The sequence below is a fragment of the Linepithema humile genome, chromosome 3 (genome assembly GCF_040581485.1).
Source record: "Linepithema humile isolate Giens D197 chromosome 3, Lhum_UNIL_v1.0, whole genome shotgun sequence".
In the NCBI taxonomy this organism is placed as follows: domain Eukaryota; kingdom Metazoa; phylum Arthropoda; class Insecta; order Hymenoptera; family Formicidae; genus Linepithema; species Linepithema humile.
In genome coordinates this window covers 990,648-1,009,564 of record NC_090130.1, presented here as the reverse complement: position 1 = coordinate 1,009,564, position 18,917 = coordinate 990,648, and the positions used below count along the sequence as shown (strand labels likewise).

The 18,917-nt window shown below is 28.3% G+C and overlaps 4 protein-coding genes across 6 annotated transcripts; all 4 read right to left on the bottom strand.

Annotated features, from left to right (window-relative positions):
* Positions 1-99: 99 nt before the first annotated feature.
* On the bottom strand, positions 100-5,510 carry LOC105677401 (uncharacterized). The gene is made up of 11 exons (XM_012376037.2): positions 5,149-5,510; positions 4,516-4,851; positions 4,071-4,272; positions 3,799-3,954; positions 3,471-3,520; positions 2,716-2,740; positions 2,052-2,419; positions 1,243-1,578; positions 703-904; positions 441-596; positions 100-350 (listed from the first exon to the last, which is right to left on the bottom strand). The coding sequence occupies exons 1-11, from the start codon at positions 5,508-5,510 to the stop codon at positions 294-296; spliced, it is 2,250 nt and encodes a 749-aa protein (XP_012231460.2). The 3' UTR covers positions 100-293.
* Positions 5,511-6,449: 939 nt separating this feature from the next.
* LOC105676851 (odorant receptor Or1-like) lies at positions 6,450-8,596 on the bottom strand. Its single transcript, XM_012375080.2, has 6 exons — positions 8,532-8,596; positions 7,887-8,298; positions 7,331-7,666; positions 6,884-7,085; positions 6,644-6,796; positions 6,450-6,563 (listed from the first exon to the last, which is right to left on the bottom strand). The coding sequence occupies exons 2-6, from the start codon at positions 8,246-8,248 to the stop codon at positions 6,516-6,518; spliced, it is 1,101 nt and encodes a 366-aa protein (XP_012230503.2). The 5' UTR covers positions 8,249-8,298; positions 8,532-8,596; the 3' UTR covers positions 6,450-6,515.
* Positions 8,597-8,923: 327 nt separating this feature from the next.
* On the bottom strand, positions 8,924-11,853 carry LOC105676774 (odorant receptor 43a-like). Of its 3 annotated transcripts, XM_067351843.1 has the most exons (6): positions 11,576-11,853; positions 10,823-11,069; positions 10,353-10,688; positions 10,010-10,211; positions 9,651-9,806; positions 8,924-9,486 (listed from the first exon to the last, which is right to left on the bottom strand). In XM_067351843.1, the coding sequence occupies exons 2-6, from the start codon at positions 11,047-11,049 to the stop codon at positions 9,430-9,432; spliced, it is 978 nt and encodes a 325-aa protein (XP_067207944.1). In that variant the 5' UTR covers positions 11,050-11,069; positions 11,576-11,853; the 3' UTR covers positions 8,924-9,429. The 3 variants fall into 3 exon arrangements, with proteins under 3 accessions (XP_067207944.1, XP_012230397.2, XP_067207943.1); XM_012374974.2 differs by lacking the exon at positions 11,576-11,853 and having other exon boundaries at positions 10,823-11,559; XM_067351842.1 differs by lacking the exon at positions 11,576-11,853 and having other exon boundaries at positions 9,657-9,806; positions 10,823-11,559.
* Positions 11,854-12,370: 517 nt separating this feature from the next.
* LOC105676710 (uncharacterized) lies at positions 12,371-17,908 on the bottom strand. Its single transcript, XM_067351756.1, has 10 exons — positions 17,280-17,908; positions 16,532-16,867; positions 16,174-16,375; positions 15,869-16,024; positions 15,743-15,786; positions 14,122-14,502; positions 13,522-13,860; positions 13,088-13,292; positions 12,785-12,940; positions 12,371-12,563 (listed from the first exon to the last, which is right to left on the bottom strand). The coding sequence occupies exons 1-10, from the start codon at positions 17,684-17,686 to the stop codon at positions 12,516-12,518; spliced, it is 2,274 nt and encodes a 757-aa protein (XP_067207857.1). The 5' UTR covers positions 17,687-17,908; the 3' UTR covers positions 12,371-12,515.
* Positions 17,909-18,917: the final 1,009 nt, after the last annotated feature.

Below are 18,917 nucleotides of genomic sequence, written 5' to 3'. Positions count from 1 at the left end.
CTTATAATAAAAATATTGAAATTATATTATATCGAATACTGTATGAATTATTTTGTATTTTATTCTGATACATTTTGGCTTAAAATACAAATATTAAAAAGAATAATTGCTGAAGTTATTTTAAAATTTATTTTAATCTAGAAATATTGTTTCTTTTTTTAAATTTATATCATGCTATCTATAACTTGATATTGGACTATCACGATGTATTTCTTTCTATGTGTATTGGCCATAATATAATCAGTTTATTTTGTTGACAAATAATTAACTGCATTTAAAATAAGATTACAAAGCTACTCTTCTTGCATTCGTACTAATAAATTATAAGCCGAGTATGATGTTTTAAGCAACTGGAAAAATAAAATATGTAATAAAATATGTGAGATCTCATTGGCACAAACTAGAACATGTAAATTATTCTAAAAATGTTCTATACTAACCGATACAAATGAATCCAAATTCAAACTAATAATGTGTACAGTAGTAAATTCGATGGGCACCAGCGCACGTTTCATAATTACTAAAAGATCTTTTTTAATGTTGTTATTCAGCACTGGCCATTCCATTTGATAAATACTATTTGCTAGTTCAATACTCTATAAGTTAATATGCAAAAATTTTTTTCTTATTTTTGAGGATTTTGTGTCTATGTTTGCATAAAAGTTTGTTATTAATTATTTACAATATAGTATATAATTATACCTTTGATTTGACTTTGTTTCCAAACCAACAATATATAAATATTTCTGTCAACATGCAACATGTATATATGAATAATGCAATATAGTCCGCGCTTATTGACGATTTGCTCAGTTGAAATAAATTGGAGCATATTATCAATGTACTTGTTATAAACTGAAATCCAATTATTTGTGAGAATTTTGTATTGATTAATTGTGCAAACCTGTAATCAAATTTTTATTTTTATAATTCCGTGATATTTGCATATCAATTTGAAAACAAGCTGTTTTATTAAAAAAAAGATAATAATAAAAAAATTAAATAAGAGTATTAATCATATAATAGTAAAATTTTACACAAAGCGTTTTAATGGAATGGTGATATAAGTCGGTCAGTAATAAAAAATCGATAATAAATTTTTTATCTACTTTGACTAACATCTTAGATTTACGGTTTTATATTTATGTGATAAAAATCTGGAAACAAAATAATTTATATACTTATTCCATGTAACGCGGCAATAATTTATAATATTTTTATCGTGTTACTAAGATAACTAACTCAAATATATTGTTATGATGATATATACAATAACCCAGAGTATCTTGATCTTTTACAAGCTTCTTCAAGCGATATTCCAGGATCTCGATTTGGCAGCAGACGTGCATCAAAAGACCGCATATAAGAGTATCGCAAGCGACGTTGATGGTAGCGCAATAGAACGTGCTTAAAAACTGGTGAGCAAACGTAATACAAAATACTATGTAAGATGAAGAATTGTATGGTATCCATTCTCTATACGTTAATCTTGTGTGCCTGAAATCGACGAGTAACGACGTCAATCCGCTGCATGACCATGACATCTCGATCAGAGTTGAATATCGTAATGTGTTGAATCTAGAAAAAGAAATAAAAAGTTAGTCACACACGCACACACATACACAATATTTTTGTTATCAATTTACAATATATTGTGTATAAGGTGTGATCAAAAAATATCCCGACTAGATTTATTTAAAAAATCTACAAAACTTACAGATTTGAAACTCAATGCCTTTCTTTGCATTTCCCTTCTCAAATATGTAAGTTTTGTGGGTTTTTTAAAATAAATTCAGTCCCGATACTTTTTGATCACGTATATATTTTTGAAAATTTTATAATATTCTAAAAAATTAATTTGTTTGGCTCGTATTTATCTTAATTTATTCATAAATACTGTAAGTGTAAATTGAATTAATTTTCAAAAATATTTAAAAATAATCTGCTTTGGTAAATGATCTGATTTATCTTGTCAAATGTAACTAAACTAAAATATACATTCAGAATAAATTATTGTTAAATAAAAGTGCGACTGTTATTAAGATATTTACCGTATTATTTTATCAAATTTTTCACGAATTTCTAACTCGCCTGCATCCAAGGGTTGAAATGGTTCCTCGTTAAGTTTGTTGATTATTGTTTTAACGTCCTTATAATTCATCCACATAATAAGCAATTTATAACCCGAAACTGATACATTTAACATTATATACAAAGTGTCAGTGAAGTCGTCGGGATTGTCAGCATTCAGAATAATGTACATAATTTGCAAAAATGCAAAAGTGTATAAAAGAGTAATTATGAATATTCTATAGATAGTATAAATAGTACGTTTAAATAGTGATGTCCACGATAGTGGTCGAAAGCATCCAACAAACATGACGATTGAGAATGTTAATTTCAAAACATGCATTTTCAGCTTTTATTTAAATAGATAAAACGATACCGATCAATTGTGTCCAATTGTGCAACGTATGTGACTAATGTTAGTATTAGCAATTATGAAATAATTTTTAAACAATATTTGTTCTTTTCAAGAATTTAGCCTAACAGAATATCTACCGTACGGGAAGTAATATAATTTTATGAGAGTATGTGAACTTATAGGAATGTCTATAGACTTGCGACACTGCTCTCCAATAATGGACAATATTTTTTGTCGACGATATTTCCTCGTCTTTCTCTTGCATATTTAATAACTGTACTTTTCAATACCAAACTTTCAGTAATTGCCTTCAAACTAACGTTCATGCAAATTAACTAGAAAAATTCCTTCCATATTTTTATCGTACAAAGAAACAAGAGAGAAATGTTTTTACATCTAAATACAAGACGAAATTGTAGTAAAGTATGGAGAAAAAAATAAATTCTATAAAAATGTATTAATAAAATATGAAACATCTCAGTATTTACTTGATATCATATCGTTACTTTTTTATATTTCGATGATAAAATATTTCGTTGATTGTCTCAGTAGAAGTCGACACACATCCACATTGATTACTATGTAAACATAAACGAGTGACGGAAATCATAAATGAGTATCTATAAGACTGGTAGCATGTGGATAAAAGAAAAAATAGCGAATATTTTGTGGTATTATATTTTCCACAAATGCCATCGCTATATAGTTGCATTTTTTTCTTAAATGAAACTATACGATTCTTTTTATAATTCGTCCAAATTCTGCGCATACAGGTATTGAAGATAAAAAAGTGAATATTGGTGAGTTGCTTTATATTTTATTCTGACATATTTTTATATAAAATAAAAAATAACGTTATAAAAATAAGAATTATCACAACTGTCAAAATACTGTTTTATTCTAATATAAAGGTATTTTATTTTTCAAAATATTTATTACCAATTATCGTACATCTGTATATATACATTTAAACATACATTAAGAGGTGTAACATTAATAATTGCATCAAATGTATCTTTAATGCATTTGCTATTTGTATTATTGCTCCTGAATTTGTACTAGTAAGTTGTAAGCAGAGTACGATGTTTTAAGCAACTACAATAATCATAAATATATCGGAAATTATTTGAAGTTTTTATAATAGTCTATGATTAAAATTTATGAAATTTATATTTTCGTTATTCATAATTATCAAACTATTATAAATATTACAATCTACAAAATTATAGATAATATTATTTTATTTAATATAAATTATACACTTTCTAGAAAAAAACATTAGCAAAAATTTTGTAAAAAAAATTTATTACAATAATAATTAAGAACATAACTAAGAAAATGAAATATAGTATTATATTTTATTTTATACTGACCGCCACAAAAGAATCGAGATTCATGTTAAGAATATGCGCACTGGTAAATTCGAGAGGTATCATTGCACGATTCATAAGTATCAAGAGGCTTTTTTTTGTTTTATTATTCAATGTTATCCATTCCATTTCAAAAATTGTATCAACCACCTGGAGACTCTACAAATTTCTTAATAAATTTTCATGAAATATAACTTTATTTTTTTAATGACGCGTGTAATAATCTTCACATATGTAATTACAATACTTTGAATGGAGTAAACAGACATGCATACCATCAATTTGAGTTTGTTTCCGAACCAGCAATACATAAAAATTTGTATAAATATACATAATGTATACATTATTAATGAAATGTGGTTTATGCCCAGAGTTGTTTTAGTAAGTTGAAACAAATTTGAACACACCACGAATGTACTTGTCACGAATTGAAACATTATTATCTTCGTAAATCTCGCATTAGTTTTGTGTGCATATCTGGAAAAAAAATTATTTTTACATTAAGCACTAAAATTAACTGCGCCAAAAAAGCTGCAATACAAAATTTTATTTAAAAAATTTTTTAAAATAGAGAGAGAAGATAATAGATTTCAAATTGCAATAAGTAATAAATTAAAAGTAACATTGATAAATATAATAAAATTTATATATTTAAAATTTAAAAGCATATTTTTTTAAATAAGAAAAAATTTACATTATGGAATTCTTACAAGAACCAACTTGATTATATGATGATGATGGCGTATGCAGTCACGTAGAATATTTGGATTATTTATAATACATTTTATACGATATTTTAAGATTGTAATTTGGCAGCATAGATGCAGTAACAGACCGACAATGAGGCTATCACAAGAAAGGTTGACGAGAATGCATGCCATTATGCTCAAATATTGATAAGTGTAAGTGAGACAAAATATCACAAACGATGAATAATTATATGGCACCCATTCTCTAAATGTTAATTTCCTCTTTCTGAAATCCGTCATTAATGATATAAAGAGATTACCTGCGAGCACTGACTGCAGCAGAACAGTGTAGTGCATTGCAAGGTTCCTAAAAGAGAAATATAGAAAATAATTTTACGTTCATTTCGCACAACATTAATCTCTTATTACATAAATTTTATCAAATATATAATATTTATAGCACAAATAATTTAATTGTCAATACGGAAGCATCTAGTAAAGTTTTGATAATGGCTTTCAAAGTGCATCAAATTTGTTGAGAATAATTTTACAAAAAGATGCTTCAATTATTTTAAATACATTTTACTCAAATTTAATATTTTAATCATCACATTCTTGAAATATTTTGTTATTGTACACGCAATTGTTACAATTTTGTAGTTACTCTATCAATTTGTCGAATTTCCGTTGAATTTCAATTTCTGCAGGTACGAGTGGCCTAAACAATCCCTTATTTAGATTCTCAACTAATTCTGCAAAATCCTCATGATTTATCCATAAATGAAGTATTTTGTAACATGAGATGACCATGGTCAACATTGTGTATAAAATTTCGGTAAAGTCTTCAGGATTGTTGACATTCAGCACAATCTCCATAAACTGCGTAAACGTAAAGACATGCATCACGCTAATTACTAATAACGTATAGACGTTATATAGTGTATGTTTGATCAATGATGTCCACGAGTGCGGTCGCCAGCATCCAGCGATTGATAAAATCATAAGTGTAAATTTCAATGCGCTCATTTTCGTTGTCTTTAAGTAACTTCGAGAACAAACGAGTTTTCTTTTTCCTGAAAAAAGTTTTCACAATTGGTTAATCCGATTACGTATAATTATCATCGGTCATGTAACATGTGCTGCATAATCCTTTGACATAAGTCGCACGATAAAATTGCCGTTGCACGTTTTTCACAAGCGAGTCTACTTTATAAGAAGACTAGAGGATCTATAATCGCGCGGCGCAACATTTTTCGAACTTCCCTTGCAGGCAGCACCTGTTATTATTGTAATAATAAACCCGAGCAGATGTTTCCCATGAATTAACATTTTCATGTAGTTCAATTTTATATCAATATATTATGATGCGGTTTGTAAGCAGAATTCATATATAATAATTCAGATGCATAAAATCTTAATACGTTTTCTCGTTATACGCATTCATTATCAGATATTTTATTCATTACTGTCTATGGGTATACTTTTTCTTGATGCGCTGTCTGTTTCTCGGTATTTTGATATATATTTTTAATTAAGTGCGGAAAACAAAGTATATAATCTTCGATTTGTTCGCTTCTATAATATGACGCATATTGCATAGGAATAATACTCACATCAGAATGGATCAGAACGGTCTGTTTCTTTTTCTATACATATATATAAGTATATAACACTTTTCAACTCTACATAACATATACATATTTGAAATATAATAATATAAGTGATATTGGAATAATATAAAACTAGATATTATGGTTTATATAACTATATAATGTAACTATTATATTTATAATTTTGTAAATTCTCATGGTAGACTACAGATTTTTTAAAATACATTATGCCTAATTTTAATTTGCGAGTTATTCATATATTAAGTATTATTTATAAAATTAACACACACATATATATATATATATATTCTTTTTACTTTAATGGTCGCTTACTCAATATTCTTTGACACGCACAGCGCGTCTATATGTTGAATGTCAAATACTGGTTATTTCCCTTTATTTTTTTTTTTAAATTGTTTTTTTACATCTGCTGTAGTATACTGTATGCTGAATATGATATTTTAAGCAACTGGAGAACATGTAAATTTTTATATAACACTCTTAAACACAATTGATTTTATTGCTATAAAAATTAATTTATTTCCTTACCTTTACGAAAGAATCTAGATTCAGATTGAGATGTGCACTAGAAAATTCTATAGGCATCGTAGAGCGATTCATAATCATTATCAAATTATCCTTCACTTTTTTATTTTCTGTCACCCAGTTCATTCCGAAAACTTCATCAGCAAATTGAACGCTCTGCAATAGAAGTTGTCAAAGGAATATTTTTTTCATTTTTCCAAATATACATTTACAAAGTGTGATATTTATTCATTTAATCAATACCTTTAGTTTTACTTCGTTTCCGTACCAACAATAAATAAGAATTTGCGTAAACATACAGCATGTATATAATATAAGTGGAATATATTTTGCACTTAATGTCGTTTCCGCTAATCGATACAGATTGGAGCACACCACCAGTGTGCTTACTGCAAACTGAACGACAATTATAAATCTGAATTTTTCATTTATCATATAAGCAAATCTGCAAAAGAGAAACGCTGTTGCAGCAATATTTTGTTTTTAGTGCGTCTTGATTTCAAAATACATAATACATAATAATTTTAATTAGTTTTGAATTCGAATATTTATTTTAAAATGCATATTGCTGAATAATAATGTGATTATTTAAAACATATTAATCTAATTAAGATTTGAAATATTTTACATTTCAGATAAAAAAAATGATTAAAAAATTTAAAGTGTAGAGAATTTCGTACAAAGACTAACTTATAGATGCGATCATGCAGACGTATACATTCACCCAGATCGACTCGATCGCGCAAGGATTTCTTTAGTCGACACTCCAAGATCTCGATTTGACAGCAAATGTGCAGCAATAATCCACAGATCACACTGTCGCATGCAACGTTCACGACGGATGCCGTCGTCAGGCTTATTAATTGCCGAAAGTATATAATATAATACACTATATCGGAAGAGTATCCGTATGGCATCCACTCTCTGTATGTTAAATTTCTTTTCCGGAAGTCTGTCAGCAAGGACGTCAGAGTGATGCTCGCGCACGTTGTCTCAACCAAAATTATGTACCATATAGTATTGATTCTGCAAAATAACTATAAGGGTTGAACTAATTTATAATGACTTTACTTTGCATTTTCCTTAAAAAAAAAGAAATATATTTCTCACTTCTTTCAAATAATAAAAATGTTCTTCATTATTCATCATTTATTTTTTATGTATTTATACTTTTGTCAAAGACTTTAAATTTTATACTTGTTATGTCTGTCAATTAAGTACACACACGTATGTTCCATCTGCTTACTGTATTATGTTGTCAAATTTCTGTCGAATTTTTATTTCATCTGGTTCCAGTGGTCGAAATGGTTTCTCGATCAACGCACCGGTTAATATCTTGATGTGCTTACGATTTAGTAGCAGACTGAGCATCTTGCAGCAAGCAATAACCATAGCCAGCATTACGTAGAAGGTATCCGTGAAATCATTGGGATTGTCGACATTCAAGACGATATCCATCAGCTGTGGCAGCATAAAGGTGAACAGCAATAAACTTATAAAAACTGTATATGTGTTGTAAACTATTCGTCTGCACATCGGGGACCAAGAAATTGGTGGCCAGCATCCCGCCACCGTGAGAATTTTTAATGGAACTTGCATAACTTGCATTTTTCAAAGCCTTTCAATGTAATTTAGTAATATAATTATGACGAAAAGTTCTAAAAAGATACAAAATTAAAACGTTTAATTTATATAAAATTATTATCTAAAAAATTATACTATAAAACTATAATAATCACATTAATTTCTCTTTGGTTTGTTAAATTATTTTTACATATAGAATACGAGCGTCAAGAAAATTAATAAACTCGTATAAAAAAAACAGCAACAATTTCTTGTTAATTTCTTGCACATCAATATTTTAAAGCAATTGTACGAAATCCTAACGAACCTTACAACGTCTATAGCCACGTGACACAACTTTCTGTACTCAATGCTGTTTGCCTAGCTTTTTTCTTCGCATTCTCTCGGTAGACATATGATTACAGTAATATCGAATTTCTAATGTACGTACTCCAATTGGTAATAATACTTTTATGAAGTAATATGCATATTTCTTTTGCGAAATTTATACGACGATATCAAGACAAAATAAAGAGAAATAATGCAAGAAAAAAACCTATAATATCTTCGATCGTTGACATACCGTGCATTACAATATATCGTCATGAAATCTTGATGCAGATAATACTGCGGATACTTGCTTACAAAATATAGGATTTATTACTGTCGCCAGTTCCACCCCGTGTATCCGCCTTGTCATCGTTAATTCTGCTGTTTATATCGATCTATTCGTAATTCTGGTGCTGCGGTTTCAAGAACTCATTAAATATACATATATAGGTAAAGTAAATGTATTACAATAAGGATACGGGAATGAAAATCCAGTCGACGTTGACCTAACGAAGCACCATATTGCGTTTTATCTATAACTTAAAAAAAATTTATATACCTAAATTATAATGTAATATATAAAATTATATTTTACAAAGATATTGTGAAAATAACGACTTGGCCAGTTGTCTAGGTAAGATTTCTTTTGTTAATTATTGCACTACTAAAATATTTATATTTTCACAAAAAATTCTAATTATACAATAATTAAAGATCGCAGATTATATATCGAATAAAAGTAAAATGTACATGTATTTATTATTTATTTATTTACTAAATGCCTATCGCTATATGCCTACAAATTAAATTTACAATAATTAATATTAAATAAGCAATTATGCGCAATTTTGGAAAACATAGTAGCTACTTAGTTTCTATACTACTTCCCGCTTGAATCATGTTACTTGCATTTGTTGTAATAAGGTATAAGCCGAATATGATATCCTAAGTAACTGCAACAAAAATGTAAATATCATGTAAACATTACAAGCTTTTTCTTAAAATATTATAAATATTGCCGATAATAAAATACTGTCATAATCCAAACAGATTCAAGAAAATTTTATAAAGAATCTTTTCTGACAACACATTGACAATAAACACTTGTTATACTAACGCTTACGAAAGAATCGAGATTCATTGTAAGAATGTACGCGCTGGAAAATTCAATGGGTACTAGAGAGCGATTCATAATTATTAACAAACTCGCTTTTACACTTTGATTTAGTGTCGGCCATTTCATTTTGAAGATATTAGCGGCAAGTTGAACGCTCTAGATTAAAAAATATAACACATGTTAATTAAGATTTTACATAACGTTTTTGCAAAAAAAAATTACAGTAAATTTTTTTTCGATTTTTATTACATTTGTTAAGTAGACTGTTAAGAGTTTTATGTTTAGTATCGTAAGCATTTAATTAAATACGAGATACGGTATGTTAGAGCTTTTTATTAATATGCACACAGAAATCACACCTTTAATTTGACTTCATTTCCATACCAACAATAAATAAGAATTTGTGTTAGCATGGCGAACGCATATAATATCAATGGGAAAGATTGTGCGCTTATCGTTATCTTCGCCAATTGATATAAGTTGGAACACACGACTAGTGTACTTATGATAAATTGAATAGCAATAATTATCTTGAATTTTTCGTTTACCATGAATGCAAACCTGCAAAAAAATATATTTAGAAAAAGAAATTAATAGCACTCAATACACGTATGCAAAATTATTTCAAAAGACACTAATAAATAACTTTAATCTAAAATATGCTTTTTTTATTAATTTGCGAAATTGTTTAAAGAGACTAACTTAAATATATGGGCGTGCTGACGTACACATTCACGCAGTTTGTTCTGCCCGAGCGAGATCTTATTGAGCCTGTACTCCAATATTTCCAACTGGCAGCATACGTGCAACAATAATCCGCAAATCAGACTGTCGCAGGCTACGTTTACCATAGAGCCGAATGTCGAGCTTATCAACTGACGAGCGTATATGATGCTGAACACCACTTTGGACGAGTAATTGTACGGTGTCCATTCCCTGTATGTTAATTTACCTTTCCGAAAATCCGTAAGCAATGAGATCAATGCGGTGCACGCACACGTCGCCTCGACCAAAATCGTATACCGTAAAGTATTGGTCCTACAAAACGCCTATGCGGTTCGTTATGGACATCTTTCTTCACAACAACGTTTAACGGCATAATTTAATTATCCTCAAAGAAATTTTTGTATATTTTTAGCTATTTTTGGAAAAGTAATTGTTTAGATACTTACTGTATCGTCTTGTCGAATTTATAACGAATCTTTTTTTCGTCGGGTTCCAGTGGAATAAATGGTTTCTGAGTAAGAATACTGGTGAATGTTCCTATATTCTTGCGGTTTATCAAGAGACCGGTCATTTTACAGCAAGAAATAACCATGGCGAGCATGATATAAAAAGTATCCGTGAAATCGTCGGTATTATCGACGTTCAGCACAAGATCCATAAGTTGAGATAACATAAATGTGAACAGCAGCAAAACTATGAAAATCGTATACGCGTTATATACAGTGCGTTTAGACAATGACGTCCAAGATTTTGGTCGCCAGCAGCCCACAACCATAAGAATTTTTAATGTAAAATCAAGAACTTGCATTTTCTCAATTTTTAATTTTATTTTCAATCAAATAAAGCACTACGAAGAACGTTATATCGAACAATTATGTTTATTATTATTTATGTCAATAATGTGATTAATGAGTCCTTTTAGCAATGATATTATTAAGTTATTAGCAAGTTAAATTAGCCTCATAAAATACACATTGAAAAGTATTAATTACTCAGCGATTACGATATTTCATTTGATGTCTAATACATTTCTCAAACATATAGAGAAATATATATATAATATATAAATATATATAATATTATTGTAAAATCTGACTTTAAGTCGGAATTAAAAATTTTCTAATTGTACAAATTTTTCGAGTTTAATGACGTTTAAAATACGAAACTTTGCACACTTCTTGTTCTTTTCTCAAACGCACCCTAAATTTATTTCGCGAAACTCCGACGAACCTTAGAACGTCTATAGTCACATGATATAACTTTCTGCGCGACAACATTTCTCATCTAGCGTCCCCTTCGCGTTCTACAGCTATATAATTATCATAATATCGTTTCCTACTCGCAATACTTACCAAACTTGCAACATCATTCCTCGCTTTCATGGTACAGCATACACAACTATTTTCAAATGCAAATTATATGCGATAATCATATAATATAATAATATTTAAGGTAATAGCGGAAAAATGTAAAAAAATCCAGGATTGTCGTCGCAAGTTAGTAGACCATGATTTCTATTTTATCTCTATAAAATCTTAATGCGAAAGAGTAAACCATCAATTTACTTCCTCAGTAAATATTTATCGCTATCGCTAGCTATAATTCTGTTATTTATTTTAAATTCTTATAGTCAATTGTGTTTTTTATATCGAATTTAAACAGTTTCTAACAAGCAGAATAAGGTGAGTTTTTTAAATACATTTGCATTGTGTATTGTTATGTCCTAAAAACTCTATATTCTTTTTTTCTCGCGATGTTCCCACAAATAGGGCGACATAAACAGAGCGTTTCGCAAGTTCAAATAGTAATGCATATTTTTATATAATGATGTATTTTCTTTCTAAATTAATTTATTAAGTTTTGAAGCACATACATAAACTAATTCTAAATAAATTACGTATTAATTTTTGTAAAGCAAAACTGCTTTTAGTGCATTTATCGTAATTAATTAATTTAATAATTAAATATGTGATTATATAATAAAAGAAGATACATAAGAGAGCAAGCAGCAAGTTTGTTGTTTATTTGTCTACATACGCAATACTAAAATTGTGATACATATTAATAATTATCAGTAACAAGAATGCACTGGAAAACATCGTAGCAATTAGTTTCTATTTTATTTTCCTGTTACGATTCTTACACTTGTTTCAATATATTGTAAGCCGAGTACGATGTTTTAAGTAACTGCAACAAATATATGCAAGCATATATATGCACTTATCTTGTAACTTTTATTTTTCTAACATATGATAAATAGTTATATTTGTTGGTATTTTAACATTATTTATAAATTAATTTCTTTACAAATTATCCAATTTTAACAAAATACGTTGTATTAAAGTAAAAATATATTTTCAAGTTAAGCTAATAACATATTACAAAACTAGAAATTAATTTTTACTAACCCCAACAAAAGAATCAAGATTCATAGAAAGAACATATGCACTGGTAAATTCTATTGGTACCGCTGCACGATTCATAATTATTAATAGACTTTCTTTATGGTTTTTATCCAATGATACCCAATCCATTCTAAAAATATTGTCAAGCAGTTGAATGCTCTGTATTTCAAAATGTAAAAATTTTTATTAATCTCTCAGTTGTACTCAACTTAATTAAAACAATGTATTGCATTATAAAATTTCTTAGTATAAGTTTTTTAATATTTTCTGTAATTTTGACGCGCGGAACAACTTAATTACGCGCACCTTTAATTTTACTTCATTTCCATACCAACAATAAATGAAAATCTGTGTCAGCATACAGGACATATATAGCAGTAAAGGAAGAATGCTTGCATTTAACGACGTTGATTTAGTCATCTGATATAAATTTGAGCATACGACCATCGTACTGACCATAAACTGCATTGCAATAGTCATTTTAAACTTGTCATTTAACTTGATTGCATATCTATTATAAAATATTAAATATTAAATAACAATAATGTTTTTAATAAATATATTTTTTCATAATAAAAATAATTTTAATTAAAACATAATTTAAATGCGGTAAAATGTTTCAAATCAGAACAAAGTGTGAAAGTATAAGAAAAAAGTTTAAAAAAAAAAGATTAATACGTTCTTCTTTTAATAAAATGCAAGATATTGTTTTTTTTGAATGGTAAAATAAAATAACTAACTCAAATATACTGTCGTGGTGACGTACACAGTCGCGAAGAACCTCAGAATCTTTCGATATTTTGTTCAGTCGGTATTCTAGGATCTCAAATTGGCAGCAAATGTGCACTAGTAATCCACAAATAAGGCTGTCACAGGCTACATTGACCAGCGATCCAGCTGTCAGGCTAATAAGTTGATGAGCATACGTGAGACAAAATATAATGGTGGACGAATGGTAGTTATACGGTATCCACGCTCTATACGTCAGATGTCCTTTTCTGAACTCCATGAGCAAAGATGTCATAGTAATGCATATACAAGTTGATTCCACCAAAATCGTATAACAGAGCGTGTTGGTGCTGCAAAACGACTGTTACGCTCATTTGAATATTTGGGTTTTTTGTATTTAATGAGATGTAGAAAAGTTTGTTTGCACTAATTTCTTATAATATGTTTCGTAAAAAAATTTTTTGTTTTATTATATAAAACGTATATATTTTTTGCAATATTTATATTAGATGTATTATTTTAATTAAAAAGATAAACTAAAACTGTATTACACATTAGTACTTATATTGTAGTTATAAGTCTCACTTCATTCATGGTGTAATAATACTTACTGTATAAGCCTATCGAATTTATATCGAATATTTATTTCGTCGATCTCCAATGGTTTGTACGGGTCTTTTATGAGTTTGTTAGTTAACATATTAATGTTATTTCGATTTACTAACAAACTAAACATTTTAGAGCATGAAACAACCGACGCCAGCGTGGCGTAAAAATTTTCAGTAAAATCTTCGGCATTGTCAACGTTCCAAATAATGTCCAGAAATTGCGACACCAAAAATGTATATAGCAATAATATCATAAAAATCGTGTATGCATCATAAACTATGCGCATATACAATGACGAACATGATTTTGGTCGCCAACAACCGACGATTATCAAAAGTTTAAAAGTAAATTGCAGAACTTGCATTTTTTTCGACTTTGTACGACTTTTTTAAGCATGCTAAATTTAATTAAATATAATTAAATATACATATTAATTACAACAAATATTATTACAATAATTAATTAATAAATAGCTGTACTAAACAATATTAATCAATCACATTATAAATAAATGCACAATATTTAAAATTTTTGTATTTAAAATTGTCTTTTACGTAATTATATTTTGTCACAATTCTCCAAATTTTTAATTTATAATTTTTATACCTACAATTTCAGCTAAATTTTCACACACATTGTTTGCAATCAATTATAGAAGATAGTTGAACTATTTGTGAAATGTCACATAAAATATTTTACAACATTTTATTTATTGTAATATTGCTAAAGATAAATATGTATTTGAAATTTAGCTGAAAATAATAACTGACGAACAAGACGATTAACAAACGACTGACAATCGTAAAACGACTGACAATCGTAGAACGTTGGTAATTCAATTTCCTTCAATTTTTTTTCTCGCTAATATTCTTTCGTCTATACTATGTTATTATCATAATGTCGGATCTGCATCATTGATCCTATAGATACACTTTTATCGTAGAATATTATAGCTCTCTAAAAAACTGACTATTATACGCTGACATTTCAGAGATGATATCTTTTAATACAAATATGATTTGAGGAAGAAATAAAAAACTAAGGAATGTGGGTATATTATTATGTCACCGACTACTTTACTTTCCCTTCATGAAATCTTAATGCAGGTAACTCATATTTTTTCTTTGCCTTAAAAAAATATATTTTTTTATTCTTAATACTCCGTATGAAATAGTCAGTCTGCATATACTTCTCTGTACCAATTTCAGATCTGTAATAAAACTATAAAATATTTTGGGCATAATTCAATAACGAAACACGCTAAGGAAGGCAGGATTGCCAAGGAAGTACAAGATGTAAGATATAAATAGATATAAAATTATAAAATGCCAGAATGGCGTAAAAATTTTCAATGAAATCTTCGGCATTGTCGACGTTCCAAACAATGTCCAAAAATTTTTTTTTTAAATATCCCAAATAAAAGAATATTTATATATATTATAAAATAAATAATGCCGCTTGGATAATTTTTCTTTATTTTTCTAATAATACTACGTGACACGAGTACTAATTATCAATATTAAATGTATAAAATGTTTGACATCTTTTTTCTTTCACACTTTTCCCTGATTTCATCTCGTGATGTAAATAGCACGTTGATTTGATCTATATTATTATTCCCGCATTTTTTGAAGTAAATTATAAGTAGAGTACGAGGTTTTGAGTAACTGGAAATAATTTATAAATATTTATGATTACAATTCAAATATATTTAATAGCAAATATCTAGAAAGCAGAAATTATACAAACACCCATAAATGAATCAAGGTTCATGGGAATAATATAAGCACTGGTAATTTGAATAGGCACGATTGCTCGTTTCATTATTATCATTAGAGACTTTTTTTTACTTTTGTCCAGTAATAGCCATTCCATTTCGAAAATGTCATCGACCAGTTGACGACTCTACTGAATTGCATAAAATGTAATGTATGTGTCAACAACTTTATTTATACAAAAAAAAATAAGTGCATTATCATCTTTGTTATTAATATATTTTTTAAAGTAAATATTATTAAGATATACTATTATAAAAGTAAAAATAAGTTCTGTACCTTTAGCTTTACTTCGTTTCCATACCAACAATACAAAAAGATTTGTGTTAACATACAAATCATATATAATGTCAGTTCTATAAACTTGGCTTTCACTGTTGTTTTAGTTAATTGATAAAGACTGAAGCATACTATTAACATACTTATCATAAATTGTATGCTAATAATTAATCTAAATGTTGCATTTATAATAAAAGCAAGCCTAAAATATATAATAATTTTGTTAAAAACATATTTTATTAATATAAATGTGATAAACAAACATTAATATATTAAAATAATTAACGTACATATTTGTATGCACATTAAACAAAAAATAAGAAAATTTGCAAAATTTATTATTCAATATCAGACCAACTTGAAAATATTATAATGTTGTCTCACGCAGTCGGGTAAGATATTTTTAGAAGACATAATTTCTCTCAAACGATAAGCTAAGATTTCAATCTGACAGGAAATATGTACCAATAATCCACAAATAAGAGTATCGCAACCAACATTTAGGAAACCTCCGGCAAACAAACTTAACAATTGGTGACTGTATGTCAGATAAAACATTGTCGTTGATGAGTAATTAAACGGCAACCATGCTCTGTACGTTAATTTCCTTTTTCTGAAGTTTAAAGATAGAGATGTCAACACGATGAATGAGAATGTTACTATTACAAGATATACAAAGCGCCAAGTATTGGTCCTGTAAAATAACTGCAGATGTATACATATTTTTTTATGTTTTTGTATGTTTCTGTAAATTCCCTATATAAAAAAAATTTAACGTAGCATTTTTTTCAAAATTGTAAAACGAGACTAAACTTTCCGCATTTTAAAATAAAACTGTGTCATAAAAAAACTAAATGATCTAATTAACGTAAATAAATAGTTATGCTATGATTAAAAAAATTTATTTAAATATGTTTAAAATATAACATAAAAGATATTAAATTTATTTAAACCTTAAAAAATGTATTATAATAATTACATTTTAAAATTAAAATATAAAATTAATATTAAATAAAAATAAAATTGAACAAAACTTTCGATGAATTTTTATAATTTAATATTATTTTAGTAAGTAGTGCATTATGATTATTGTTTTTTGTACTTACTCTATGTGTTTGTCAAATTTAGACAGGATTTTTATTTCATTTGATTTCAATGGTTTACATGGTTTCTCGGTTAGTATATTAGTAAACTTGATAATATTTTTGCGATTTGCTAGCATACTAAACAATTTACAACAGGAAATTAACATAGCAAGCAATACAAAGAAATTATCAGAAAAATCATCAGCATTTTCCACGGTCATGATTAAATCCATAAATTGCGACAATAAAAAGGTATTTAATAATAAAATCATTATGATTGAATATATATGGTACACTATGCGTTTATGTAGCGATGACCAGGAATTTGGTCGCCAGCAACCAAATATCGTTAAAAGTTTAAACGTAAGTTGAAGAATATGCATTTTCTTTAAAAGATGTTCTTTGATATTGTTCGTAAAGCACGACATATTATATATATATATATACAGGGTGTCCCAAAAATTTTGACACAGCGGCCGTATGCCGGTAGAGCAGACCAAACTGAACCGAAAAGTCCTCTACCATTTTACAATTTTCACAAGTGTTAAAGAGATATTAATTATTAAAGATTACCGAATGCGAACGCACGGCTGATACGACCGCCTACAGACTACGGTCGCTAGGCGCGCGGCGTGCGGTAAGCGGCGAGCGACAAGCGGCGAGCAGGGAGCGGCGAGCGGGGAGCGGCGAGCGGAGAGCAGCGAGCGGCGCGTCACGCGACCGTAGTCTGTAGGCGGTATTATCTCAGCCGTGCGTTCGCATTCGGTAATCTTTAATAATTAATATCTCTTTAACCCTTGTGAAAATTGTAAAATGGTAGAGGACTTTTCGGTTCAGTTTGGTCTGCTCTACCGGCATACGGCCGCTGTGTCAAAATTTTTGGGACACCCTGTATATATAACTTAATAATATACTATATTTACATATATCTAAAGTAATTTACTAGTTTGTTGAATGCAAATTAATTCTTTCGAACAGTTTTTTTGTTCTTAATAAATATTATTTATGTATCTCATATTATACCTTAAAAAGCCTCTATTTATTATAATTACAAACTTAAAATGGTATATATATATATTACATATTTGTTGTAAATTAATTTAAATTATCTAAAATATAAGGTCAAAGAACATTTTGAGCGATAACTGATAGGTATGGCACGTGATAAAATCTTTGAGGAACTGATGACTGTTGACAGTCTATAGTTTCACCGATCGAATTTCTTAGATATGGATGCTCCCCTACAATTCTACAATTCTCCCCTTTGTTATTTATTTTAAAATGGTATCTCTTGCTAAATAATTTTTTCATGAATCGAATATGCAATACAGAAACAATACGATGGCGACATATCATAATTACATCTTTAAATGCAGTATTATCTGAAAGCAAAGTATAAACAATACAAAACTGAATCATAAAGTATTGAACAGACAATTACAATCTATTTTTATGAAATATTAGTACATACAAATTATGCCTCGATATATGCTTTCTATGCATGCTTAATTTCTAAATACTTAAATTTTCTATGAAGTTAAGACTTTCTTATCTAGTTATTACTATAAAAAATTCTAGAACATCTGGCTTTTTTCTTTTTAATTTTTTGTATCCGTATAACAGTAGCATCCAACTCGTATCACTAATTCTAGAAGGATT